Source organism: Anopheles coustani, chromosome 3, assembly GCF_943734705.1.
Source record: "Anopheles coustani chromosome 3, idAnoCousDA_361_x.2, whole genome shotgun sequence".
NCBI classification, from domain to species: Eukaryota; Metazoa; Arthropoda; class Insecta; order Diptera; family Culicidae; genus Anopheles; species Anopheles coustani.
In genome coordinates, this window is record NC_071288.1 from 73,450,349 (window position 1) to 73,478,164 (window position 27,816).

General features: G+C 44.0%; 5 protein-coding genes across 10 annotated transcripts; 3 read left to right on the top strand and 2 right to left on the bottom strand.

Moving 5' to 3' along the window:
- Nucleotides 1-38: 38 nt before the first annotated feature.
- On the bottom strand, nucleotides 39-8,676 carry LOC131266486 (sorting nexin-8-like). Its single transcript, XM_058269035.1, has 8 exons — nucleotides 7,950-8,676; nucleotides 3,641-3,738; nucleotides 3,475-3,566; nucleotides 1,000-1,542; nucleotides 786-924; nucleotides 540-707; nucleotides 192-447; nucleotides 39-125 (listed from the first exon to the last, which is right to left on the bottom strand). Exons 1-7 carry the CDS (start codon nucleotides 8,674-8,676, stop codon nucleotides 394-396), a joined length of 1,821 nt encoding a protein of 606 aa, XP_058125018.1. The 3' UTR covers nucleotides 39-125; nucleotides 192-393.
- A 1,237-nt stretch (nucleotides 8,677-9,913) lies between these two features.
- LOC131261025 (mucin-19) lies at nucleotides 9,914-14,108 on the top strand. Its single transcript, XM_058262906.1, has 6 exons — nucleotides 9,914-10,236; nucleotides 10,554-10,973; nucleotides 11,043-11,115; nucleotides 11,359-13,568; nucleotides 13,630-13,768; nucleotides 13,847-14,108. The coding sequence occupies exons 2-6, from the start codon at nucleotides 10,581-10,583 to the stop codon at nucleotides 13,942-13,944; spliced, it is 2,913 nt and encodes a 970-aa protein (XP_058118889.1). The 5' UTR covers nucleotides 9,914-10,236; nucleotides 10,554-10,580; the 3' UTR covers nucleotides 13,945-14,108.
- A 2,316-nt stretch (nucleotides 14,109-16,424) lies between these two features.
- LOC131260399 (ADP-ribosylation factor 1) lies at nucleotides 16,425-22,130 on the top strand. Of its 5 annotated transcripts, none has more exons than XM_058262106.1 (7): nucleotides 16,425-16,491; nucleotides 19,770-19,863; nucleotides 19,947-20,151; nucleotides 20,246-20,417; nucleotides 20,514-20,623; nucleotides 20,705-20,830; nucleotides 21,335-22,130. In XM_058262106.1, the coding sequence occupies exons 4-7, from the start codon at nucleotides 20,270-20,272 to the stop codon at nucleotides 21,497-21,499; spliced, it is 549 nt and encodes a 182-aa protein (XP_058118089.1). In that variant the 5' UTR covers nucleotides 16,425-16,491; nucleotides 19,770-19,863; nucleotides 19,947-20,151; nucleotides 20,246-20,269; the 3' UTR covers nucleotides 21,500-22,130. The 5 variants fall into 5 exon arrangements, with proteins under 5 accessions (XP_058118089.1, XP_058118092.1, XP_058118091.1 ...); XM_058262109.1 differs by having other exon boundaries at nucleotides 16,473-16,491; nucleotides 19,773-19,863; XM_058262108.1 differs by lacking the exon at nucleotides 16,425-16,491 and adding an exon at nucleotides 16,572-16,588.
- Nucleotides 22,131-24,760: 2,630 nt separating this feature from the next.
- Nucleotides 24,761-25,581, bottom strand: LOC131272256 (ER membrane protein complex subunit 4). 2 transcript variants are annotated; one of them, XM_058273924.1, is made up of 2 exons: nucleotides 25,431-25,581; nucleotides 24,761-25,345 (listed from the first exon to the last, which is right to left on the bottom strand). In XM_058273924.1, the coding sequence occupies exons 1-2, from the start codon at nucleotides 25,484-25,486 to the stop codon at nucleotides 24,883-24,885; spliced, it is 519 nt and encodes a 172-aa protein (XP_058129907.1). In that variant the 5' UTR covers nucleotides 25,487-25,581; the 3' UTR covers nucleotides 24,761-24,882. The 2 variants fall into 2 exon arrangements, with proteins under 2 accessions (XP_058129907.1, XP_058129908.1); XM_058273925.1 differs by having other exon boundaries at nucleotides 24,761-25,336; nucleotides 25,431-25,564.
- Nucleotides 25,582-25,920: 339 nt separating this feature from the next.
- On the top strand, nucleotides 25,921-27,365 carry LOC131272855 (general transcription factor IIH subunit 2). The gene is made up of 2 exons (XM_058274725.1): nucleotides 25,921-26,041; nucleotides 26,114-27,365. Exons 1-2 carry the CDS (start codon nucleotides 25,983-25,985, stop codon nucleotides 27,318-27,320), a joined length of 1,266 nt encoding a protein of 421 aa, XP_058130708.1. The 5' UTR covers nucleotides 25,921-25,982; the 3' UTR covers nucleotides 27,321-27,365.
- The last annotated feature ends 451 nt before the right edge of the window (nucleotides 27,366-27,816 follow it).

Below are 27,816 nucleotides of genomic sequence, written 5' to 3' on the forward strand. Positions count from 1 at the left end.
TAATTGTGCAGGTTATGTTATATTTGGAATATCATATAGTGTACTGAACCGTACTTTTTCTTAACTGAAAGCCCCTTTAAAGTATCCTAAAAATAGTATTCTCTTACAATCACTTTACTGTTTATCTTTAGCAGCTATGTTATCGATATAATTCATTTAAAAAAACGAATTTCTATAACATAACTGCATACTTTCACGATGTAAAGCACCGTATTTTACAATAAATTCGAACCTAGCTCCTTTGGCTATATGAGAACGATAACTCATCTCTTTTTTCTGTAACATTACTCTGTGACTTTCGTCTTCAAAAACTTATCTTATCAATTTCATCTGGTTTGATGGAGAGATTGGTTGAAAGAATGCGTCGTCCATGCCTTGCGTTGGAGAGTCTTCCTAGTTGACCCTGCTGGACTCGCTAACTATTAACCGATTCCATATCTTCGACATCTGGAGTGAAAGAAAGGTTTATGAAATATGTTTCACCGGTTAGTAGCTCGTTCTGGAGCGCCAACAGTGCTGGCCTTGTGTGCAACCGTTACCTGCTGATGGTGCTGCTGTTCCTCGTGCGCGAACGACAGCAGAATTGAGGGTAGCGAGTCCAAGTACCTTTCGGTCAGTTCCGTTTCGCTCCGGGCACAGCTGAGCGCGAATGCCGACCGGCGGGCAAGCAAGGTAAGATCCGTGGATGTAACGAAACCATCAGGGGGCTGAAGTAAAATGTTTAATACGATATTTTAACTCCTTTAACCACCTCAGTTTCTCCCAAAATGTCCTATCGGTTTTACCATCACTAAAGGTCCATGGTTGTAGGTGGCTGTGATCGTCTTCGTGCGACTACTGCTAGAGATGTCAGTGCTGGCCAACTTTAGGCGAGCTTTCTGATGTTCAGCAAAAATACCTCTCTCAATTCGCTCACATAGAAGACTGCAAAAACCATCAAATGTAGAAAAATAAAGCTAATGAATTCATATTTATAGCGCCTCAACTTTTTCGACCAACCTGTGGGCATGCAACACTTCGAGCAGCACGTGCAATCGTTCCGTAGTGGCACGCTGTTGAACCCGAACATTATGTTCGCACTGTCTAGTGGCGAGCCGCATGCTCGTGGACATATGCTCAAACGTTCCGTCGGGGAACGACTCACGCATGGCAGTATTCTTCAGTATGTCAGCGATTTCAGTCCGTTCGGATAATGCCTGTTCATTACGGAACGTCTGATCATCGAACAGCTCCTTCAACCGACAGATATCATCCTGAACGCGCCGCATACGAGTTCGTCCCTCGGCAAGTGCGTCCATGTCTTCCGCCGGGAGTTGCACATCCGGTCGCAGTCGAGCGTATTCGTCCATTTGCTTCTCATACGCCACTCGCAACCGGTACTGATAGTCGGTGGTAGCATCCCGGAGGAATGTTCCCACTATAGTGCTGGATCCCAGCACCGGATGGAGCGACACGATCGTGAGCCATGTCTGCAAACCACGCCGCCTTTCTTCAAGCATGGCATCTAGCATCAACTGTTTGGGGGGTAGCGTCGGCAGGAGGCTGAACAGAGAGAGAGGGTACAAAACACAAACTCAACCATTAGTTTGCAGATCAAGCAAGGCAATCTTTTAAACCACAAACCTCCGAATCGTTTTTGGAAGTATTTTTATTCTTTTAAACTCATTACAAGTGTAGCTAAAGTAATGACAGTTTTAAACAATAAACCAAATATTTTCCATTAACAAAAAAGCAAAAACTATTTCATGAGTGCGTCTTTTATTTCAATTAACATTCCCCGGTGTGGATAGTTATTGCGTTGTTCGGCAACATTTAAGTTTGATGGCTAAATGAAGCATTTTGTTAAATCTTACATGCAATAGCATTTTGTTTGTTATTATCGTTACAAAAAATAAGATGCTTTGTTGTTTTTACCAATAGTTTCATTACATATCTTATTAAATGCCATTATTTTGTACAGGAGTTTGGTGTTTTGGCTAAACTAAGCCAAATTATTGAAAACTATGCCTTGGTTTCAGGAAGTGGTTCAGGAAGGTGCCGTACATGGAGAAACGGCGTTACCAAATCTGTAGTCCAGAGCATTGAAAGTTATCAAACGACGACAGTTGCTATCGTGCAAAATGGACTTAACAATTAGGTTTCTTCTTGGTACGGTATCGAAATCTAATGGCCTTATCACACTGGTCACCAATGGTGGCATGGAAAAAGCACTGGATTGTCAAACGACCATCGAAAACGAATGACATTGGAGTGGCTGGGGGTCCGTTGGTGAATGAGCTTACCCGTATCACCGAGCTGTCATTGTGTGGAGTTTGCTGTATCTGGCATGTTAAGCTTGATTTGAAAGTGATTCATGTTTTTTAATTTTATTAATAACTAGCTTGACGCCCCGGCGTTGCTCGGTAACAAAGGGATTGAGAAAAGAATTATGGTTTTACTCTTTACTTGAAAGTTTGAATTAATTTATTAGTTACAATAACGGCAAATTTAAATGTATGAAATTTCATGAATTTCCCCGTGATGTATAAACCTTAGGGTAACTATGTTGGATACACCTTGACATTTGTTTACATGCTTGTTTTGTTAGTGTTAGTAAAACTGAGTTTAAATTGTAAAATTTAGATAATTTTATCAAAAAATAGTGATCAAGCAAACCTTCAACAACATCTGCAGTACTTAAACTTAATGTGTGAAAAGTTTCAGAAGCGACGGTTCAGTATTGGTCGAGTTTTTAGTGTACACAGAACTCCATACATAAAAAAAAGCTAAAATATGTAGTAGATCAATTATAAGCATAATAAGATTATAAAATTTCGGTATTTTAATCTTAAACTGCCGAAAGCCGCATGAACCGAAAGTGAATTATATAAACTCCCACTCCCAGGTGACCTGCCTTATCACACTACCAAGAGGCACCATTATGTCAAACTGGATGCCAAAACTAAATTTTGACAGTTCGGTGGCTTTGCAAAGCCACCATTGGTGACCAGTGTGATAAGGCCATAAGAGCTAAGCGTTTAACTACTTGCGTGTTCGTGTAGAGATTCAACATGATTATGTATGAAAAAATTATTGGCGTCGTGACAATTACCTTTTGTACAAGTCATCAGAAGCTTGGCAATCTTGCAATTAAAATAACTGTTATTTTGCCAGCAACCGTAACGACTTTCAGGTAGGAGGTAATTATCGAACTTGGATGAAAAAGACATGCGACAAAGGGTTGTGATATCAGCTGACACCATCGGATTCGTTGCGCACGGGTACCAAAACACACTAGCGCAGGAACCGTCAAACGGTCTTTCCTAACCATCCAAGCTCATACTGATGCTTCGTTTCTCATTTCGGTGGCTAATTTTCACGGGACACTTCATCCCTACGTGCGAATATTCCACTCGAAAGCACGTTCATGGGCCCATACATGGCCGTGACATGCTGTTCCACTTGATCACTTGATCAGCCCGTGTTTTCACTTACCGATACGGATACTTCTCGGCCAGATATCCATGGAGCGTGACGAAATCTTTGTATCGGCGCCGAACTGGCTTCTCGGCGCCCTTCAGTTTGATCTGAAAAATAGCACAGGGTCAACGCAACTCAGGGCTTTGTGGTAACGCAGTCCGTATGGAACTGTCACTCCTACCTCGTATTCGGAATGCTTCAGGAAGAGTCCTTTCTTCTCGGTAATAATTTTCACGCTTACATGAGGCTCGTTTAAGTCACGAACGGTGGAGTCTTCACCTTAAACAAGAAAGAAAGCCATCAACACACCACTGGAGACTCCTAATTTTCAGATTATCATTTATAGATTTCGGTAACATTGAAAATTTACAGTACCTCCTGTTGACCAATCATTATCGCCGTGGAACAGCATAATTTGATGTTTAAGCTTAAATCTGAATGTTTGCTTCCTCACGCCAGGTAAACTACTATTATTTTGTTTATTTTTTTTTAATCAATCCATGACTGATAGCTGCACGAAAATCCTCACAGGTTCAATAATCCTTTTAACCACTTTGACAACCGTTATTGAAAGGATTTTGTGATTCGTTCGCTGTGAGGTTGTTTGATAATGGCTTCTTGGTTATTCATACAGGATGGAGGACACCAATATCAGACGCCAAACAAAAAAATCAAGCAAGGACTTTGTTTTATTCACACATTGCGTCACGTGGGGGCCCCATTTCGATTTGAGTTTTAAACGTAAAATAAAACAGCCTTTAAATTATATGTTCAAACGGGTTGTAGTGTTGTTCAGAAAAACTATAGGCTTACTGGTTTTGAGACGCCTACAAGTATGCAATAGGTTATCAATTTATTTTAAATATACTAGACATACAGAGCACAGTCGTTTTTCGTACAGTGAGAAATTGAATTCAAAGTGTCTTCAACCTGAGTTGCCCTTCGCGATTGATCCTTGATCATACTTTTCATTGTACAATAAAAATTTAAATCAAAACAATTCCTGAAATCTCCTGTAAAGACCGCGAATCTTGCAAGGGGGGAGATGGATAGAAGCCAAATATTCCACGAGTTAACGAAACCTTGAGAAAAACTATTTTATACTGTCCCTACCAGATAACGCGCCTCGCACATCTTCTCACGCAGATCCGTTTATAACTCCAACGTGCCAATTTCAATAAAAGGTTATCAGTTAAGAGGACCTGACGCCGTTCAGCCGAACTTCTTTTTGTCCAGTTCAGCGTTACGTAAATTGGAGCTGAAATCTGTGCAGTAAAAACAAAAATAAGCACAGAGAAAGTAAAATAAGATTATCTCACTACAACGGCACCCGATGCAGTTGAGGGTCGAGCCCTCCGGATTATCGCAAAAAGTCGAAAACGTCTAACGGCCAATTATCAACGATGAGAGGAAATCTTGCTATTGGATTGCCATTTTTTTTAAGAGCTCGAAAGTCGAAAAGATGTAGCGCATCCCAACAGAATGCAATGAAAGGCAAAACTTTTTTCGATTATGATATATTATTTCAGTTACAAAATAGAAGAAGCCAATAGAAAATACCATCCGATTGAGCAACGTTTTTAAGGTATTGAGGTTAATAGTTGACTTGAAAACCTTGACACAAATTTCTATGGAATGTGGATGCAAAAATGGCAACAGATACTTCCGTGCGTGTACTGCAGCAATTGTTATCCCATCGAAAATCCACCACCAACCCTCTCTTTTTTCGAGCTGTGCATCAATGTCAGACAAATGTTTCATCTTTTTACGTAGTTAATCTTTCCACTCCTTCTCAGTTTATCACAGGTTCGTGAGAAAAACGAGGGTATAAAAAAAAGAAACCGTAAAACGTGTTTATTTGAAGTCCCCCACGTTCAGTGTTACCTCAATGAGATTTTAAGGTAGAGGTACGTTGAACAACAGATTTTATATCTGTTGGAAACTACGTGTTTGTTTTTTGGCAAGTCCGGTATGACCTACTAAGGTATACCATTTTATTTTTTTATGGAATCAAAATTTCCTTCAACACAGATGAGTCACTTGTAGCATGTTGTAGGTAAGTAGCTTTTTACGTACGTATGAATTTTATTTAGTTTTATCTGACGAAGCATGTTTTGTAATAACCAAGTGATCTTGGTATTTTTCTACTTTCTACTATAATCATTAATCACTGTTTATTAATCAATTCTATAAATTAATAAATTTTTTGCCACTAAAAATAGGTCTACAACGATTATTAATGATTATTAATCGCGTAATTACACACAAAATTCATAACAATTGTACCCGGTCTGCGCCAAAACGATATCATGATGAAATATATATGTTTTTTGTTTTGAATGCCACCGACAGAAGCCAGTCTCGACCTAGACAGTGGCGAAGGCACGAGTGAAGCGTTGTTGTCGGCTAAAGCCGACACATTTACGGACTTCTTAACGATCACTACGCGCCGGACGGTCCAAAAACCTGTCTGGCATTCTAATTATCGTTTTCGGTTCCGCATGCTCACTGGCACCGAGTCGGGCCTAGGGTATCGAAAACCTGTTTGCCGAATGGCTACACTTAATGTGATCTGACGGATTGACGTTTGTTAAAAAATTTTCACGGAGAACGTTACATGGTGAAGATTTCCAATCATCGAATCGAAGCTGGGAGAATACATGTTATTATGGCTCCACCTTCCGCGTGCCGAAATGGCACCATAGTTATTTGCCCTCAGTGACAGAGTTTTTTCAAAACCATTGAAAAATATCTCAACGTACTGAAACAGACCACTCGAACCAGCCTTTCCCTCAAAACGGTGTGGATGGCACATCTGTGCAAACAAACAAGTTGGTTGCCGAGCGGTACGGTTCCAACATAACGTAATCTTACTTTTTCTAGTTCAAAAAACGGTTTTAAAGTTCAAACTAATTAAATTTCCTTGCAATGAACAGTGCATTTGTGCAACGAAACAGAACTCAACAAATGAAAAATAAATTTAAAATAATGTATGTCAATCGGAAACACTTTCTCAATACGAGGGTCGTTTTGGGGGTGGCAGAAGGTAAAGCTATTCCATGTCAATTTGTTCCGCAAACAAGCTCATGATCATGTGGTAGCAGAAGTGGCCATGGAGGAGCTGTACTGTTACTGTTGTTGTTATCATTCGTAGCCGGTTGTGCTGCTAAATTTTCGTGTACGGAGTGGAAGGCATTGAAACGCCCCTTATCTTTGTGTGATACTGAACTGATCGACCCTAAAAAAGGGAACGGTTCTTTAGGGATAGGTTTTATTTTAGACTTCAGAAAAGAAAAGCATTCAAAACTAATACGCTACGAAATAGCGCAAATAATGTCGAAGTCGGGCATAACATTTTATTAGTGTTCCCGATTTTCCTACTTCGCTCCAGATTGTTGTTTTTTCTATAGCTTCACGTCAAGATTTGTTTGTTTGAAAACTACTCGGCAAAACAAACGAGGAGTATCTGAACTTAGCGAAACAGGTTTACATCAGGCATCTGCAGAAGACTAAAAAGATTCCACAACACAAATATCTCTTCACGGCGAATGTAACGGTAAATTTTAAATTAGCATTTCACTGGTTTTGCTGTGACAAAATTTGACCAAAAGCTTCTGTCTCTTTGCAAATCATACCAATTCTGCCACCAGTGGTGATTCTTATCAGCCACTTTCCACACACCGCTCTCGGTTATCAGCGGTCGGAAATCGTCGATGGACATCAGCCGGAAAGTGGAATGCAAAACAAATTTCGATGACGATGGTTGGTGGTACCGGAAATACCGCTATGCACGTGTTCGACTACAATGAGAATGAACAGCGGTCAAATAATACTGTGATCAACCGGAAAGCGTGATAAATTAGAATGGAAGGTTAAGGATTTCCATTTATTGGACAAGAGTGGAGACCTAGCACCGCAAAACAATTCGAAACCAAGCTATAATTTAATCATCATAAACCAGTATCGGTTTTGTTTTCAACCCCTCCATGCTCGGGGGGTCCGCGACAGCCGAGCGGTAGCGCCGGTTAGAAAATCGGCCCGTGAGCGCCGGGGCTCACCGCCTCGACGGCGTGGGTTCGAATCCCAACCGAGACCGGACCCTCCCCTGTACGAGAGGACTGACTATCCACGTACAACAGGGAAACAAGTCTCGTAAGCCCTTAACGGGCAGGCATGACCAAGAGGTCGTTACGCCAAAAAGAAGAAGATGCTCGAGTTGTTTGCACGTTTCATATGATAACGGTTTCATAAAATTAAAGCTGAGTAGTGTTAATATGTTAGGAACATTTTCTTGGATTTCATTGGACTCGTTGATCTTTTGAAAATCATCTCAGTTGTCATGAGAAGGAACCTCAAATTGGTCTCTTCAAAGTACGTGCTAATGATTCCATAATTATTATTTTAATTGCTACTAAATACATGCGGTTTATGCACATGATTCTTAAACCTGGAACGCACAATCATTCTCCTTAACGAACATGTAAACTTACCAACCGAGCCTATAGACATCGAAATAGAGGTCGACTCCGAGGACGGTGACGGTGCATGCCCTGCGGAGAGGAATGTTCCCGCCTGTTCCGTATCCGATGACACGGTGGGAATCACCGCAAGGTTTCTGTTCTCCGCAAACGACCTTTCCTCCGGTTGATTCTGTCCGCTTCCGATGACATCTTTGGCATCAAGAGAACTGTGGCTCCCGCTCAAGGTAATGGTGGCGGTGGTAATGTAACCGAACGCACTGCGAGTCACGCTGACGTCGAGCAATTCCGCTTCCTCCGCCTCGGGTCCGGTGTCGGAATCGTCCGAGCTGTCCGAAAAGGATGACGACGGGTAGGGCAGATCGGACGAGGCAGCGGCCGAAACGAACGTGTCCCCGAGCGACGGTGACCGGGACTGCCCACGGGTACGTGTGCCATTCCACGGCGATACTGGATGGGGGGTGCCGGTACCGGTGCTGTTACTGGCGCTATTTGTTCCACCACCGGCGCCGTTAGTGAACGTCGTGTCGACCGGGTTGGCAGCGGTCGGTTCGCGACCACCACCGGTGGAAAAAACCAGCCTTCCCTGGTTGCCTTCTTCTACCACCGAGCGGCTCGAAACTTCCATCAACGCTATAGGGGCGGTTTCCGGTGCGCCAACCACTACGCCAGGCGAAACTGCCATGAGGGATGCTGTTACTGGTTGCTGATGAAAATTTGTCTCCACAACGACGGGCATATTGCGCGCTGTGAGGCCCTGCGTTGGAACTAGACGACGAACGATGCCACCCGTTTTTCACACGTCCCTCAATATTTTGCTTTTGCGCTTGGTATACCGCACCGCAAAACGCTGCTTTATGCAATCCCAACACGTAGATTCGAATCTTTAGGAAGTTATCACGTTGGTCGAGATGCAAACGAGATGCCAAACAGGGCGATCAATAATTTTCCGCCTCAAGCCACTGACGCTCCGATTGCATCGCACGCTCGCGTGACACGAAAGGGAAATACGGCGGTGCAATTGTTTTCACGCTGCACCAAGATGCAATTGTTCAATGCACCAACCCGTTTGCACACCTGCCGTGCTGCGCGAAATTGACGTACCACGGTAGAGAGGTATTTTAGCACTAGGCAACGAACACCCACTTGTCCATTCTAGGGGGAGCGATTCTAGAGGAAAACAACACACTCGCCGGTCCGAATCTAATGACGCTTGAATTCTTTGCACGGTGAAGAAAATTGCACTATAGCATACAACAGAGGGCGACACGGAAAAACACACGCGCGGTAAGGAAAACGGAAAAGCACAAACACGCAACCAACGCCGATGAACCACGCGCCTCGAATGAAAACAAAACGTTTACAAAACCTAGAGGGTTACGAACACAATCGCATGGTATGCACCAACACATCCATTCCGTGTATGGACACTTGATCGGGAAAAATCGGTATACCGTTTCGATGACCTCTATTCGAACAAGACTCGAATAAATTTATGTAATAAACGATTCTGCAAATCACGGATTTGTTGAACAACCAAAAAGAAACGTGAGATTTTTCTACTAGATTAACAAATATCCCGAGAACTGGGAAGTGGAATGGACTCTTTGAAATTAATATTTAAGAGTTTAATCTTTACGTCGGTTCAAATACGAATCCTAGCATCTTGGTTTAGGATAGTATGTTTCTAAATCAATATGCACCAATAAACGATCGATTCCGTATCTCATCTACTTTAAAAGAAAATTATCGAACAGTTTTTGATGTATCAATTGAAACATTCGAACGACATTATCAACGGTCCTTTTAAGCCATCACTGGCATAATGGCGTCTCGCGTGGAGCGTACGCAGCCATCGTATCCTATTTGACAGACGTCTCACTGACCGCCGCCATTGAATCTTCGACGACGCATCACGCAGCTGGTTAGGGTTTTGCCAGTAGCTTTGCTCCCGGTACAAAACTAGCGAACGAACCAAGAAAGCGACCGAGCAGGAAAAGTTTGCAACACCGAATTCTCGTCGTTCCCCGCAAATTTGTGTGTTTTCCTCGTAGTTTTCCCGCTGAATGGTGATATTTCACGGTGTACCGAACGCCGTGAGTTCACAGTGTGCCGATTGTTGTGAAGAAAGTACGCTTCGCCCGATAATCGCGGTAGACGGGACAAGATCGAAATCCAAGGAGTCACCGCATCACTGCAAAGTCGCCGAGACCGCGCTGAAAAGGGCAACAGGCAACACGGAACCGTATCATTAAGTGATTTTTCTCCTGGGCATAGTGGTTGAATTTTCTTCGTCAAGGTAAGTTTTCGGTGAAAATTTTTGGTGCAGCTGGATTGTGAGGGCAAAAATAAAAAAAGCCACCGCCAGCAGTGCAATCGTGCCCATCTAAGATACTTGCAACGAAGCTATACACATCGATTCTAAGATTCTACGTACCTTGCTTAACAAGCGAATAAAAATAACAATAATTGGCTTGATCTGCATGACATTTGTATTGGCGCAAAAATGTAAAAAAGGGAGCGGGCGCTCTCTTTTTACTAAATGTTTTTACAACAGAAGCAGTGACGGTAAATATTATCTTTTGACCTATTTCTCTATTCCACAAATTGTCGTAGATTCCGGCCTTAAAAGAATCCACCCCCATGGGCAAAGAAATCGATCCCGCCGATATAGGCAAGCATCCGGATCTGATTAAAAAGGCGCAAGCGGAAATCGCACAATGTGACGTGTTGGTGTGCGGCCGGTGCCACACGGTGTTTCATCTCATTGAGCTGTTCCGCGAGCACAAGGAAAAGGAACCGGAATGCAAGCGATCCTCGACGTCGCCGCTGCACGACTGCGACGAGGCGCAGACGAAGGTGTGGGCCTTCCTGCTGTGGAAGTCGACGCAGCAGAATGCACCAACGCCCGGTGCCACCAATGAGAAGGCCGGTTCGGGCAACTCCTGGAAGCTGTACCAGACGTGGGTGAAGCTGGACGATTCCGTGCGCGACACCTGGGTCGTAGCCGGCAAAACTATACAGTCGTTTGGGAAGGTACTGGTTTTTGGATTAGCTGGACAGCCGGTTCGATGAAAGATAACAAATCATTCTTTTTTGTTTTAGACTGGCTCTGGCAGCCTTCACGAGATGCCTGTGAAGATCACTAAAACTATCGTGGAAAAAACTGACGAGCAAAGTAAGATTATTCACGTTAACATTAAACAAAAAAATATGTTCAGCCTACTGAACACAACTTACTAATTTGGTAAAGTACCAAAGAAGATAGTTTTTCAGTTCTCACGGTAGGCTTGATTCTATGTGACTTGAATACAGGAAAATTTAAAAGAACAAGTAGTATTGAACTATTCTTAAATTTAGCACGCAAAAACATAACAAAAGTTGTTGCTAATATTCTAAATGCTTTGTTACCTTTCCACAGAACCCGGAACACCAGCTGGTGTTAATGCTCAGAATCGTGTCATAACACCGGTTCGCAAGCCTGGAGATGTGAAAACTTCACCCGGTTTACTCGATCCAAAGAGTCGAACCCCTGGCGTGGGTGGGGGTGTGGTCGGTGCGGTGAAAAAACCAGACGTACCAGTGAAGCCTGGAACGGTGCCTGGTAAGCGATCCATTGCCAAACGTACCCATCCAAAAACGGGCGAAGTCACCGAAGAAGAGGTAGAGAAAATTCTGGCCAAGCGCTTCAGCCCCGGCATTAAGATGCACGAGTATCTGGTCAAGTGGAGCAAGATGACAAACGAGCACAACACCTGGGAGCCACTGACGCACCTGCATTCGTGCCAGAGCGTACTGGAGTACTTCGAGGTGCAGCTGGCCAAGCAGAAGGAGCAGCGAGCGGCGGCTGCAGCCCGAGCTCTGCAACAGCAGCGTCAGGAAAAGGCTAAGGGTCCGGGCAGTGGGCCAGGAACTCCTGCCGGTGCGACGGGTACCAATGCCACACAATCGGCCGGTTCCAGTCCGTTGTCCCCGTCCAATGCGATGCGCCCGAACAGAGTCTCGAAAACAAATGCAGTTGATCGGGTGAAACTGTGGTCGTCCGGTAATCAGGACGGCTCGTCGGAGGAAGGTGGCATTAAGCGTAAGCTGGACGATAGCGAAAACGACGCCGCGACTGACCAGGATGGTAGCGAATCGCCGAAGAAGATGCGCACCGATTCAAACAGCGCCATCAACGATGCTCTCAACAAGGTGTCCCAGAGCAGTAGTGTAAAGATCGTATCTGTGTCGGCAACAGGAGCCGGCATCAAAGCGTCTCCGGGTGGGTCCGCCACCGTGAACGGTGGTACGGGCTCCCCCTCATCAGCCACGGTGAAAGACAGCAATGCAGCTGAGGTGGTTATCATTAAATCACCGAAGGATGGTGTACCGAGCGGTATCAGCAAGAAGCCGGTCGGTATGCTAGCCGGCGGCGGCACGGCCATCAACCGGGGCGTTCTACTTCGCGGGGAAGCAAAGGTAAAGATCGTTCCAAAGTCTGAACCGGGTGGTATATTTAAGATCAAACCAGAAACATCATCACAGGCCTCTCAGCAGCAACAGCAGCAGCAAGGTGGTAGCCCGGCAAGCGGCTCAACGACCAGCACGTCCTCCAACTCCACCGTCGTCACGTCATCGGCCACCACCCCGCGTCCGGTGACGATTCATTCCTCATCAACGTTGGCTGCCAGCGACTCATCCAGCGGTGTAACGACACGCTTCATACGCCGAAACGTCGATGGAACGCCGCAAATCGTTCGCCAGACCATTCGCAAGGCACCAAAGGTAGTGTCCAGTACACCGGGATTGCAGAGGCAAGGGATACCGGCAGGGCGACCGATAGGGAGCGCTCCCAGCACCCCGCTTGGTGCATCGAGACCGGCGGGCACCGCTTCCGGGGCTCAGCAGCGTTCTTCACTTACGCCGCGGGTTGGTAGCACAATAGCGCCTCGGCCAGTCACCCGCGTAGTACCAGGCACTCCCAGTAATGTTGTTCGAACGGCTACCGCTTCGTCGGAACAGAAGCTGAACGCACTCCGTAAGCAGGGCGTCAACGTCGTCAAACATGTCGTCACGACCTCATCAACAAAAACAAAGCCATCGAACGACGACGAAGACGATGGTATGATGAACGATGGATTTCCCTCCAATCTCCCACTGCCTACCCCGCCGAGCCCACCCCGTGCACTCACCCTTTGCCCGGTGACCGGTAAGGTGCTGGGTCAGGCGGAAGGTGAACCGACGCCCGTTCCGAGCCCGGAAAACGAATCTGAAGAGAAAAAACCAGGAGCAGTAAAGAAGGAAGAGGCTGACCAGCAGCAGAGAGCGAGTGGCAGTGAAGCAGCGGAAACCGATCAACAGCAGCTGGTGGTGGCCGGCGGCGGTGACCAGACGGACATGCAAGTCCAGCAACTGATGACAAACGAGGACGGTTCGCCGATCATTGTGGCGGGTGAGGACGGTACGTTGTATCAAGTGGCAGGCAAGAACGCCGAGGGACAGACCATTCTGATTGCCCAGGGGGCCGATGGAGAACAGAGCTGCGTGCTAGTGACCTCACAGGAGGGTGAGGAGGAGGCGCAACCCGGTACCGCTGGGGTACTAACGCTTGACGCGGCCGTTTCCGAAGCCGTTGCTGTGCCGCAAGAGGTAAGCAATGATATCCGTCTGCTGTTGGCGGACCAAAAATCATTACCTTTTTCATCTTTAGGGACAACAGTTGACGGAAGAGCAAGCGGCACAGTACCAGCAGGCGGTTGACACCAATCAGCAGCTTACAATTCAAACGGAAGACTCGCAGGATGGTCAAATAACGGCCGAAGTGGTGCAAGCTGACCAACCATCGCCAGGTTAGTAGAAATATCTCCCATGCATGTCGAAGTGAGTGACCAAATTGGTAACGCTCGTTATTTTGCTCTTTTCACCAGGTGGTACGCGGAGAGTTGTTCTTCTCCTGCCTGATGGAAGCTTCATGATGACGGAGGTTAACGACGAGCAGTACCAATCGCTTAATCTGGTTAACTAAATGGACTTTTTCCTCCGACTTTCCAAGGACAATGAATGTAGGGTTCATGGTTTGTTAAGGATGACTTGCGTAATTTAGTGCTTTTTAGCTACGTGAACGATTGATTTATCAGACTTTCCCAACGTTTAATCAAAGATAATACATTTCAATTTATGTATAACCAATCAATTCCGGCTACAATTGACAGGCTAGTAAGAATGATCATTAAAAGATAATTTTATTTTTCGCTATCTGCTCTCAAACAGGTGTCAACTTTTGGGAATTAATTGTACAAATTAACCCTGCTCTTTATAAATGATTATATTTTTTTTTATTTCTATTTTCACGGTGCGGGCCGTATTGTAAATGATTATATTTTAACAATTTTTTTTAACATCATTGCAAAAGGAATCTCCTACGCATAAACGTGGGAAAATTCAAAGTTATTTCTTGTCCATCCTGAATATAAAATCCTTGTGCGCCCCTCAGACATGGAATTTGTCTTGATACAATTGTTGGTAACAACTAGATCAATGAACAGTAAAAATATCACTCGTTAAAATGGGCTAGGACCAGAGTGATGGGCGACCACGGGCGGGTTGTGATGAAGCCAGCTGCTCCGCATCTCCAACAAATTCCTTTTTTAAGCGAGTAGATGTCAGGTTTGAAACTCATTATCGGTGAATCGTTTGAAGTTTTTTAAACAAACTTCACACAGTACTTTTAAAATAAATAATACATCATGAGTTTTCTATTATGCAGGTAGTTTGAAGTTCTTACAGTAGTTTTAAAGATTTCCCTCATACATTCTGAAATGGTGGTACTCATTCACTACAAAGGCATATGTAACTTTAACTGAATGTATCGTACATAGTTTTAGTGTGACCTAGCGGAACCCGATTGCTTGAAACTTTTATCACTCATAGTTTTTAGTTCATAAGAATGTGAAATTAAAATGCCACATTCATCACCGCCAATGTTCAAACAGCGAAAATGCTGGAAATTCCTTTCCACTTAAATTTTCAATAAACAGATAAATGATAACAGAACAAGTTGCCAGTTGCCAACTTCAGTGCATGCAATGAATGAAATAAATAAGAAACACTTTAAACTTGAATCCATTTGGAAGTGGAAGATATAACCATCGCTGACCATAATTGACTCTGGCCATCTCTGAACATGTTTTCTCAAATAAAATTAAAATGCGGTGAATTCAAATCTCTGTTGGTCCTCTAATGATCTTTCATTTTATCGGCTGCAGTTCGAAGCATCGTTCAAATGATTACACAATTTAAAAAAGTAAAACTTCAGCAAAGATCAGATTATTTCAAACTAATTTGAACCCTTGCAGAATGGAATTTTGAACCCTTTCGATTCAAATCCATTCTGAGATCCGGATCTTCGCATCCGAATCCCAATCCGTCATATCATACGTGCTTACCAAACTATGTAACCGATTTTTCATATTATTAGTTACCCGGTTGACAGAAATTTAATGAATTTTTAAAATTATGAAAGTTACCCCCCGTCCACACGGCACCGTAGCGTAGCGATTTTGACACTCCGTCGTAGTGTCAACTATTTTTTATGGCCGTGGCTAAGGCCTCTCGACCAACATTTTCACTACGACGGAGTGTCAAAATCGCTACGCTACTATGCCGTGTGGACGCGGGGTTATACAATATTTCGAGAAACACCCTCAAGTATCTTCACTGAAAATTTCAAATCGATCCGACGTCTAGATAAAAAGTTATTAAGTCTTAAGTACAGGAAAACGGAGTCTCCCATACAAAATGTATGGACTACCCGGGTAGTCCGGTTGAACGTCTACGTATGTAGGTTTGGTTGAACGGGTGACGGTTAAATTGTTACTGGTACTATGTAGTTCCAGCAAGAGTCCCAGCAATCTGCCATGGAAAAACTTGCTGGTACTACATGACAGCCAAGGTGTATAAATTAGAAGGTGAAGTCGTCTAGTGTAAAATGACATTTCATGACTTGACATAACACTTCAGGGGTATTCATATGGGTTTTGAGGGGGGGTATCGGAAAAGGATTAGGCTTTTGACATAACTCTTCTCAAATATGGCACCCCTTCCAAAGCGACATAAATTGAGGGGGGGTATCGGAAAAGGATTGGGCTTTTGACATAACTCTTCTCAAATATGGCACCCCTTCCAAAGCGACATAAAGTCACCTTCTATATTTATACACCTTGCGCTAGCCTAGGTTTTCGTCGCTGTCAAAGTCCCATTTGCCTGTACATTGTCTCTAGATCAACTCGTTATGTGACTAATTCGACTCAAATCATTGTGAGTCGATTCAAATAGTTTAGGATCGAGTCAGAATCGAATCCTAATAGAATCAAATCTTTAGAATCTGTCAAATGGGATTCGAATCTTTAGAATCCGTCTAGGGATCGAATCTTCGAATCTTCCGAATTCCGATTGGTACAACACTAGTTTCCTTTCGTGCCGGAGTGCAGCAGGATCACAACATCCAAATCACTGGAAATTACATTCGGCGAGTGTTTTATCGAAAGTTGGCGATAATCTACAGCTCAAAAAGGTGGATTTCTTCTGCGAACAAGTTGAAGCATATAAGCGTTCGAAATAAGCTACGAAATACTGATTGCAAACAGTTTTCATTGTGACGAGGGCAAAAGGTGTGTGGCGTTTGGCTACGTGGAGGACTACGTACTTTTTTGTGGGCCGCAGGGGGAGTGATCTTTTGCAGACTGCAATATAAATTGTGTCCAACGCAGCCTACATGCGTTCACAGGTGCAGGAAGGTTCGGTCATTTAGCATGCAATTGTATGTAAAATATTAAAAAAAGGAGCTGTCCAAGATATACTTTTCATCGGTGAGAAAACGACATTGTCGTCGTGGTGAAAAAAAATCTTCGTTGTATGTTACTGCATACCGTAGTGAAGTTCATACATTTGTTGCCTTTCTATCTAAATCTCTATATTGTTAGAAGTGTTTGAAAATAAGAAAGATTATTGTGCCTGGTTCGAGAGGACATAGGTGATGGGTGAGTTGAGTCACGAAGCAATCCACAAAACGGTTCAATATGGTGTACTTGATTGGGAAGGACGCACTGTTTTCAAGCAGCGTTCTTTGTCCTAGCTGTGCTACGTTTCCGCTTTCTGAAAAACAATGCTGACCTACTTTAATGTTTAGCTTCCTCTTCCAGTTATTAGCATTCGCAGAAATTTTCCTGTTTATCGAAATGCTACAGCTATTACGTGACAAATTTTTCTTCGAAACCAGACCGCAAAGATACAGTACGATGGATGAAATAGTTTTCCAATAGTCAGATAGAAACCATTTTGGAGTAGGAGTGAAATTCACCGACCCAAGGAAATAGTTTCTTTGAAGAACTTGTTTTCTCGTACCAATTTTTATTTCTGTTGCCTTCTGAAATCGTCCGCATCGCAAATTCCGGTAGCCAGGAGCAAAGTTGGCAAGCAACCGACCAACCAATCTAAACCAACTGTCTGTCAGTCGGGAGGTCTGGAGCAGCAGACGTGGCAACGTCGAGTCGACCGTGTGGCAGTAGAGAAACTGTCAAACTTTGGAAGCTTGCAGCGTGAGGTGGTTTTTTTCACTTACACTGAGAGAATTCGTGTGGCGAAGAGCGACGGATAGGTCGAGACCGCGATCACTGGGCTTTTGCAGTGAATAGCTAAGAAAGTACGTAAGTGAATTACCGAAAAGCTTTCTTATCAGGTAGTGAAACCTTGCGTTGCTAGGCATTGCTAGTTATCATTGTGTAATCATTGTTCGTTGGGCTGGAAAAACGATCGTGCGTCAACCGCGAAAGAGTCACCGAGCGGTAGTCCCGGTCGCCATCTTGGGTTGTAGCTGCCGTGTCGTGCTGCTTCTTCCCGTATCAATCGTGGTGGTTGTGTTACCGTGCTCGGTATGTGTGCCTGTGTGCGTGCGTGAGGTGTGTTGGAGCGAGTCATCCTCATCTTCGCGGTGTCTCCTTCTTTTCCAGCCAGTTAATCTAGCTGCCTTTCGCTCTTTCTTGGGCTTCGTGCACCGCTGCAAAGGAGTGTTGAATGATTCAGCTACCCCAGGGATGGATGAAGGGAGCAGAAGAAAAGCAGCAGAAGAGTAGCCATTATTCGCCACCAACCTGCTAACGGCAATTGAAAAAAAATGTCCATTGAACTGCTGGTGCAATAAGCCTTCTCGTGCACAGGCTTCGTGAATAGTGTGCAATTCCTTCCAGAGTTATCAGCGGGAGAAGAAAAAGAAGTAAATATTGTAGGTGTTTCTTCGCCGCTTCGTTTGACGTGTTCAAGCTGCTGCTGCTGCTGCTGCTGGTGTCAAGTCGAAAGAGAGAAACCTGGAGTGCGAGTTGGCGAAAGCTGAGAGCGCAATAAAGAAACCTGCGTGTACGAAAAGACATGCCACATCAGGACGGGCAAAGTTTTTTCTGAACGGAAGTGCACGTAAAACGGTTTCAAAGTGTGAAAACTGTTTTATTAAATCATATTTTTGTGTGGTTACGTAGAAATTGGTTTCGTTACTCGTAAGGTGCATAAAATGGTGTAATACTAGTAGGCGTTGTGTTTTACTGGAAGAAGAAATTCATCTATCTACAGTTGATGCGCCTGTGGTTTAAAGGATCAATTATGTTGAATTCAATTAACCTATGAATGATAATATTCACTCTTTAAGATTGTCGTGCTATTGTTGGATAATTATGGTATAAAGGCATGGGGAGAAGCGCTTTCGCCTTCCTATCAGACTCATCAGCCAAACCGTTGCTGATTCACCTACCAAATGTACACTCACACACATACACACACGGAAACTCGTAGCATTTCCACGAAGCATACCGCCCATTCCCCGCTCACATCGACAACATCGTCGACAGCGCATCATTATGTATTCTACCACGCTGTATTTCGAGCAGTAGAAGAAGAAACGTTTCACCACAATGAGATGTACCGGAAAAGGAGCGTATGGGAAAACACTAACCGATTTACTTGCTGCTCCAAAAAAAAACCAGCAGAATGCGATGAATGGAGTTTGTACGCTGTCTGCTCGAAAGGCTGGAGTTTGGCGTTGCGCCTGTGTCAATCAGGTTCCTGCGGGAGAGCAGAATGAAGACAGAGAAAAAGCATGAGAGTCCCGCGGGTCATTGTAGAAAATTGTCGGCGGGCGTCGCATCGATGCCTGTGTACGAACGAAGAAGATAATGAAGAAACCGTTTTTGCCCCCTATGTTTGGGGTTGGTTTCATTAGATGCTCATAGGTCTTGTACGGTTTGTTCGCCGGCACCAAGATTAGATTAGTGTTCAGTTTTTTTGTTTTGTTTTCTAGAATCTTGCGAGTGTTTTAGTTGCTTTACCTTAAGAATGTTAAAATATAACGCATGTCAGTTTTTTAATGAAATTCACAAAAATGTTCACCATGTTGGTATTGACAAATTAAAAGTTTGTTCCAAAACGTTGGCACATAGGAGCACGGAGGTTCAATAACAGGAAATGGGCAGAAACGTCTGGTTGAAACGAGTTTGATGATTCATGGTCGGACAGAATGTTGCCAAATCACGTGAGAACATACTATCTCCCTGCTTTTGTTGCCTGTGCACCGGAGAAATATTTGATTTCTTCCATAAAACAACAATGAAATTGATCGAACGCCTTCTAAATGATCAATGTTCAATTCAATCTATATGAATGTAATAGATTCTCATTCAATGTAGCTGGGTTAAATTATTTCGAACGGTTAAAAAATATTTGAACATCAATATTTAATGATTACCAAACCAGTAAAGGATTTCTCTACGTACCTTTTAACGTTTTACTACCTGTACTTTTTTGCAGTAGCTGCACGTTGCCTGACTTTGTGGAAACCTTGATCAACAGACTAACAACATCCCTTGAGCGTAGGGAAAACGGGACAACAAGGGAGAAAACGGTAGGCAACATCGCTTCAGGCATCATGTTTCATTTGCGAGAACCGAGTCAACTAAACGTCTCACTTATTTATCAAACCCGTAGGTAACCTTTCCTCGTCGTTATAAAAACAACCTGCAACAGGAGGGCGGAAAAGGACAAGAGGGTGAAAAACGGAGATTGTGTTTCTTAGTTGTTAGTGGCTGCCCTGTAACGCATTCCATTCCCCTTCACACGACAATCTTATTGGGCGCGTGAAGATTTTTTTTAGAAGTTAAGAGAAGTGATCATATCGTTGATTGGTGCGAAGGTAAGTTACGACGACAAAGCATCAGGTAGCCTAGGCTGGAATAGAGACTGTTTGATTAAGACAAGTTTCTTGCCATATCTATTCCCTTTCTCAGGATTAACTACCACACAACCACACAATGGGGAACGTTTTCGCTAATCTGTTCAAAGGATTGTTCGGCAAAAAGGAGATGAGAATTCTGATGGTCGGATTGGATGCTGCCGGTAAAACTACGATCCTGTATAAATTAAAATTAGGTGAAATTGTTACAACGATTCCTACAATTGGTAAGTATGCGGCGACGACTAGTCGTTGCTATCGCGACCGAATGTGCATACTTTCCGTTTCTTGTGTTACTAACACATGGTTTTCCCTTTCGGTAGGTTTCAACGTGGAGACTGTAGAGTATAAAAACATTAGTTTTACTGTGTGGGACGTTGGCGGTCAGGATAAGATTCGACCCCTGTGGAGGCATTACTTCCAGAACACACAAGTAAGTTATCGTATGCGTTGGCAATCTCTAGCGTCGAAAGTAGTGTCAGAAATGGAAGCCTATAATTTATATCTTTCGTAGGGACTTATCTTCGTTGTCGATAGTAACGACAGAGAGCGTATCGGTGAGGCGCGGGAAGAACTGATGCGAATGTTGGCCGAGGATGAGCTCAGAGATGCTGTTCTACTGATATTTGCAAACAAACAGGTAAGAATCGATCGTCACGTAGTCACTCTTTCGTCTTCCTTACACCTCGCTGATCGTATATGATGGCCAGGATTACTTTCGTACCACTGGACACGAACACGCACTTTTGCGTTAGCAACGATCTTCTGGTTTTGACCAATCATTCTAATACTGTTAAGATATGCTTTCAAACCTGCTGTTACGGCATTGCGGACGACAACAACGCCGCTGATATTTTCATCTTCCTCAATTTTGTTATTGATGTTATGCTTCGTTTGGCAAACGAGAGAATTATCTAGAGTTAAATATTAATTCGTTTAACCTTGTGATAAATAATGGTGACTAATATTATTTGTACCACCACCAATTATCACTTGTTAATTCCTTCGTTATGTAGGTTCTATTCTTTTTTTATCTTTTATCATTAAAATAATAGCGAAGTGGGTGCTGGGATTTTTTTTAAACATCGCCAAATTTCGTATCTCACAACATTTTCCCTATGTGTTTCCTCCTTCTCAAAATTAGGATCTACCAAACGCGATGAATGCCGCAGAAATCACCGACAAGCTAGGTCTACATTCGCTTCGAAACCGCAACTGGTATATTCAGGCGACCTGTGCAACCAGCGGCGACGGCCTGTACGAAGGGCTCGATTGGCTGTCCAACCAGCTGAAAAATGCTAACCGCTAAGCAAGCAAGCCACCAAGCAAACGGGCCGACAGCAAGACAGCATAAAAGTAAGCGTGCGACGCGAGAGAGAGGGAGAGCAGTAGCGCAGTAGCATATAGCAGCAGTAAATCACACACAGCTAAAAACGAGGAGAAAAAGAAATCGAAAAACAACATCCATTCGTGAAAAGAAAAGCCAGTTCTACTTTCGTCGTTCCATAGTTCGTTCAGTTCGAGCGGTGAGTCGTCGTGCAGTTTGCCGTCGTTTGCGAGCGGATTTATTCAGGGACTTGGTGCGTAATACTGGTGTTGCGTTGATGGGGAGACAGCGAGCAGCGAATATTGCATGTCGTCATATTAGGCCTCTCATGCGGATCAACAATTATTGTTCAATGATCACTTTTGAGAAGGGAAAAACCAGCAGGAGACGGATGAAAGGGATGGGATGTAAGTTAACACATTGAACGGTTGGAGTTATAGACTTACCTAAGCTACTATCAGTCTGGGGATAAAACATTGGAAAGATACTAGAGACTACACATAAGCACACAATAAGGCGTCAAAGGAAAAAAAAAAATACAAGTAAATAAACAATTGCCAAACAAACAATTGTTCTTCAAACGTGGCCTCACCCCGCGTACTATACTAATGTACCTCTTTCATTATCATTTGCAATATTAGATGATAAACTTTGTCTCGGATAAACTAAGCCAATTAATGGGTAACGTAACGTTGAAAGTGCACGCGATTAAGCTCTCGTAAATTTTTTTTTATTCCTCAACTCACGATAAATAAAATAAAATTTCACTTATGTGAAATATTTAAATCCGTCAACCATGTCTTACAGTAATAAATCCTGGTTCCGTTCCGTCCGTGCTGAGTTTGAAGCAAAGTCGGTTAAATGGCGATAATTTTCCGTGGTTTTCACGATTTAAGGAATTTGCAAAGAATTGTGACGTGTAGGCTCTGCAATTAGTTCCATATGGCTGTCTTACATCGACTGTTATCAACACTGAGGCACACACGAAATCCCTGGATAAAGAACTTTGCAAACATCAGCAAACACAGCAGGCATAGCTTTCGTAGCAGCACGAATCCACTGGCGAAACAAAAATGTGACGACGATATGTGCAGTGATGGCTGGAAAAAATATATATGTATAATTACAGATAATGAAAACAAAATGTTTAGGTAAAGACTATAAAGCAGCGGGAGAATTGCAAGAAATAATAAAAGGAAGAACCACCATATGCGTAAAATCCAACGTGTGTGCGAACGGTTTATCACAATGTGCATGAGCACCGTGTGTGTCGTGTGCGGTGTGTGGGGCTAAGATAGATGGAAGATCAACAGCAGCAACAACAACCGTAGCTTTTATTGTAGGATTCTTACCATCCAGCTTCTTCCCGCGCTGCGCCGGGGTGGGAAATAGTTCTTCCATTTTCCACTCATTATTGTGTTGGCAAAGGGCAGGGTGGATTAAGGGTCGCATCTAGGATCGAAGGATAAGCGAACAGGAAGGAGGAAGGAAGCCCATACACACCGCCACAGGGGTGCACAGTTACAGCTGCAGGAAAAACATTCTTATCGTATCGCCGACGATGTACTCCCACTTCTCCACGGTGGGATGGGGGGATACTAAGCAAATTTGTAAGGGAAGTAAAAGCAAAATCATCCATAGACGAAGCAAACAACAAACCATTAAGGATTCAAATGAAATACACACACACACACACTCCATCTGTTTTTCCTTTGTGAAAGGAAGAATTTCAGGACATGTGACGAGCACCACCATAAGGTCCGTTATGGGTTGCAGGTTGCTCATCTCCAGCTTTTAGTTTTCAGTTAAGCTATTTCTAAACACTAACGTGTGGTGTAGAACCGTAACCATATGCTGGCAATAATGTGTGACGATGCGGGGTGACACGCGCCACGACGTTTATTTTGCAACGTTACAAAGAAACTTGACTAAGTTAGATATCTGAGTTTCCATTGCTGTCCTATTTATTAAGAATTACACCTATAGTAACTCTACATTTATCCACACAAAAACAAAAAAAACCGATTCACTTCCGCGTGGAAAGGCGCCGATTATGCTAGCGGAAATCATGCAAACGCTCGGAAAAGAACCTTTTTTTTAAGTGCAAAAAAACAAGAGGAGGTGAAAAAACAGTTATTAAAAGAAATTTGAACATTCACACATTGGGGATCGAGATCACTACTGAAGCGGGAAAAAGAAGTAAGAGAAAACAGAAATAAATAAACGAAAAAACAAACAGAACAGCGAGAGAGCTTATTGATATAGTGTGGCTAAACGAATAAAGTGGAAAATGGGGTTAATGGACCACTTGAAGGTGAGAAGCGATTTTAAAAGTCGAAAGATGAAAGAAATGTTCCTATGAAGCTCATATTTCTGCTAACGAACGAGCTATTTGAAGCAGAAATACATCGTTGCGCTATGATTTTCATCAATATCCCAGCGACTGAAAGAAACTGGCAGTTTCTTTCACTGAGAGAAACAGCAACACTTTCTGGCTGACAATAAGCTCGTGCCGTCTCGCTCTACATGCACGAACCATCCTCGGTTGTTGCAACTTCTCCGTCGTGTTCCAGTGTGGAAAAAAATCTGTCAAAGTGGATTCCTTCGGAATAACAGATATGTTGAAGTTTTTGGTAAGTTCCCGCACGAGCCTACTTTTCCACCGTTTTACCATCGTTAAACAGTGCGCCATGATCATATGGTCAGCTAAAAAAAGTTACATAACCACCGGTTGATCGAGGAATGGATTGGATTGGGTTATTTTTAACAGAGAAAACTGTTTTCTTTCCGTAAACAGCAGTGGATGCTGTATCTGCCTATAAAGCTGAATGTTTCCCTACAAAACAGTGACCTTTGATTTTCTTTCTGCTTCTTCCGAACAGCTGACGTTTGGTGCCGGTGTTTACACCGGAATATACGTATCGCAGAACTATGAGGTTGTAGTGCCGCAAAGTTGTGAATTCTCGGGCTGGATTAAAACGGATGTTCTTGTTCTCCCCAGGTTCCCAGGGTCGACGAGCCCGGCAAGCTCTTGGAGAAGGCGAAAGAATTCGCGGACCAGTACAAGAAGCCCTAATACCCAATGGTAACCTGGCAGTGGTGGTTTTGTGTCCGGATTCATCGTATCTGTTACCATGGTTGAACATAGCTCGCTTCCGACGATCCCCACTATTCATGTAACGCATTTTGGACACGCATCGCGATAAAGCAAACTCAAATTTTTCAGGGAAACATTTTAGTTCCTTCGTCCGATCGTCTTTTTATTTATGCCTCCAACACCATTCTCTAAGGGGTAGTGAAAAAGAAAAATAAATACAAACATTTCTCAAAAATGCATTTGCCAGCAGTCGGTCTTCTCGTGCTTCTCAGAGCAAGGAAATGCCTCCGCCGGAATACTCCAACCGAGCCTGCGGTTCGACGAACGCTAGCCAATCGGACGCATGCGTTGGTAGCAGGCCCATGCTGTGGCACTTATACAGCGCCAGGCCAATGTTAACGAGGTTGCCCAGCAGGAACACCAACTTCTGCCCGGTCGCCGAGATGCCCTCAATAACTTTGAACGTGGAATGTGTCGACAGCATCATTTTGACCGGTCGAATAAACATCATCACCACCATCATGATCGGGAAGATACTGATCGAGTTACCCGACATGTACATGATGACCAGGTTCATGGGAAACTGCTTGATCGGTCCCAGCGCTATCTCCCATGACTTTTTCAGAATTAGGTGACTCTGGTCGGTCTGGTTGACCACCTTGCTGCTAATTACGTCGGCCGACGGGTTGTATCCGGGCGGGGATGAGATGTCCCCGCTGCTACTGCGGGATCTGTAATCGAGATTATCGAGGCCACATTGATTTGTTTTGCTGTTTAGCAAGTCCGCGCCGTCTGCTTCAATTGAACTGTACGTACTTGGTATTGAAATCCAAGGACCATTTGAATTTCTTTCCAGCCACTTTGGTAGTCATCCTTTATTGTCGGAAAGTGTTGTTGGGAAAAGACAACCTCTTTGGGTATAAATTGCTAGCAGCTTGCCCCTAGAATATTTGTTTCACTGAAACTAAATTTAATCACTCACTTTGATCCACATCAACTGACAGCACATAGCAATCTGTCAGTGGTGATTCGCGTTTACACATCAGTAGCCAAAATCTCAACGATTGTGGTCATCGACTTCTTAGGCAATTAATTAAAAAAAACTGCAATATTCAATAAAATGCCCTTTTACTGACACAGAAACAGAAAAAACATGAGTAACTCGTCATGATTTTAAATTGCGTAAATTAAAAAAAAATAGACGAAGTGTACCAAAGATTTCATCGATTTAATTTTATCAAGATTCACCACCTAGGCATCATACCTATGACGGATAGCGTTTCGTTTTGTAAACAAAACAATCCACAATTCACCGGTTTTCGAAAGAACTAAACCAAAAGTGTTGTGGAATAACCTTTGTTGTTAACTATGGCTGATGAAGAAGATCCAAAAGAGTATCGCTGGGAGACGGGATACGAGAAGACATGGTAGGTATTCGTTTTACCATCTGACGGTTTCGCGTGGGACTGATAGAACCACACTTATCGACAACAAAATAGGGAGGCAATCAAAGAGGACGACGATGGGCTGATCGAGGGATCCGTGAGCGATATCATCCAGAAGGCGAAGCGCAAACGCCAGGCAATGAAACGGGGCTTCAGCAAGCTCGGCATGATGCGTCACCTGTACATTCTGCTCGACTGCTCCGAAGCAATGACGGTGCCAGATCTCAAGCCGACCCGGTTCATCTGTTCGCTGAAGCTGCTGGAACTGTTTATCGAGGAGTTTTTCGACCAGAATCCCATCTCCCAGCTGGGCGTCGTTGCGATGAAGGCAAAACGGGCCGAAAAGATTTCCGAGCTCAGTGGTACCTCCCGGAAGCACGTGAAAGCTGTACACGCGCTTAACAATGGGGTACAGTTGGTCGGAGAACCCTCGCTTCAGAATGGGCTCGAGCTGGCACTGAAAACACTACGCTTGGTGCCATCGCATGCCAGCCGGGAAGTGCTGGTCGTGATGGGTAGCTTGACCACGTGCGATCCGACCGACATACATTTGACGATCGAAACACTCAAAGCCGAGGGAATACGTTGTTCAGTCGTGTCGTTGTCGGCGGAGATTCGAATTTGCAAGTACCTGTGCACCGAAACGGGTGGCACTTACAGTGCCGTACTGGACGACGCCCACTACAAGGATCAGCTGTTGCAGCACATCGATCCACCGCAAGCCGGAAACCAGCAGGAATTTTCACTCATTAAGATGGGCTTTCCGCATGGCAAAACGGAGTCCGGCAAGGAGCCCCCGCTGACCATGTGCATGTGCCACATCGATAGTGCTGACGAACCGGCCAAGCTTACCTCGGGCGGGTACCACTGCCCGCAGTGCTACAGCAAATACTGCGAACTACCAGTGGAGTGTTCCGCTTGTGGGCTCACGTTGGCTTCGGCACCGCATCTTGCCCGCAGCTACCATCATCTGTTTCCCGTGCCACACTTTAACGAGCTGCCGTTGGAACAGGTTCAGGTGCAGGAACCGCGCGATCCACCGGTAACGAATTGCTACGCGTGCCAGAAGACGCTAGCGAGCGGCACCGATAAGATGGTGTACGAGTGCGGATCGTGCCATCAGGTGTTTTGTATCGATTGTGACATTTTCATCCACGAAACATTGCACTCGTGCGTTGGTTGTACCACGATTCCGGCTTCGGCACACAATTTACAAACCCGAAAGCCCGTCCCACCACCGCACAGTTTATCCATTATTTAAGAATTAAGGAGAAGAATTCCTACAATATTTTTGCTGCAGAATAAAGCGTACTTTGCGAAATGAACTTTTGTTTGCTAAGTTTTGTTAACAATAATCCCGTAGTTCTTCATTTTATACGAAGCCTACGACGTGCCTCGGTCTAATAGTCATGCTCCATTAACTGCTTAGATTAACACAATTTTAAACGGAAATTTCCAACATTCCTGTGTTCCAGGGCACACAGAATCCTCTTTTGCGAAATTCGCCAACTCATTTGCCTATTTGGACGGCGTTGTTGTAAATCACTTATGTTTTATTGTGTCTGTCCTCAGCTCGTTATCCATTTTCTTCCGTCACTCTGCTGCCTTCATTACAAATGAAAGTTCATCACAACCGGTTTTTTCGCGGGTGATAACATGTTCCTCTCCTCCACGACCAGCAGTGCGTAATACTGGGACAATTGTTATCACTAGGGGTGTACGTATGCGTGCACCTCTTTTCGGGGTTTGCAGCTTTT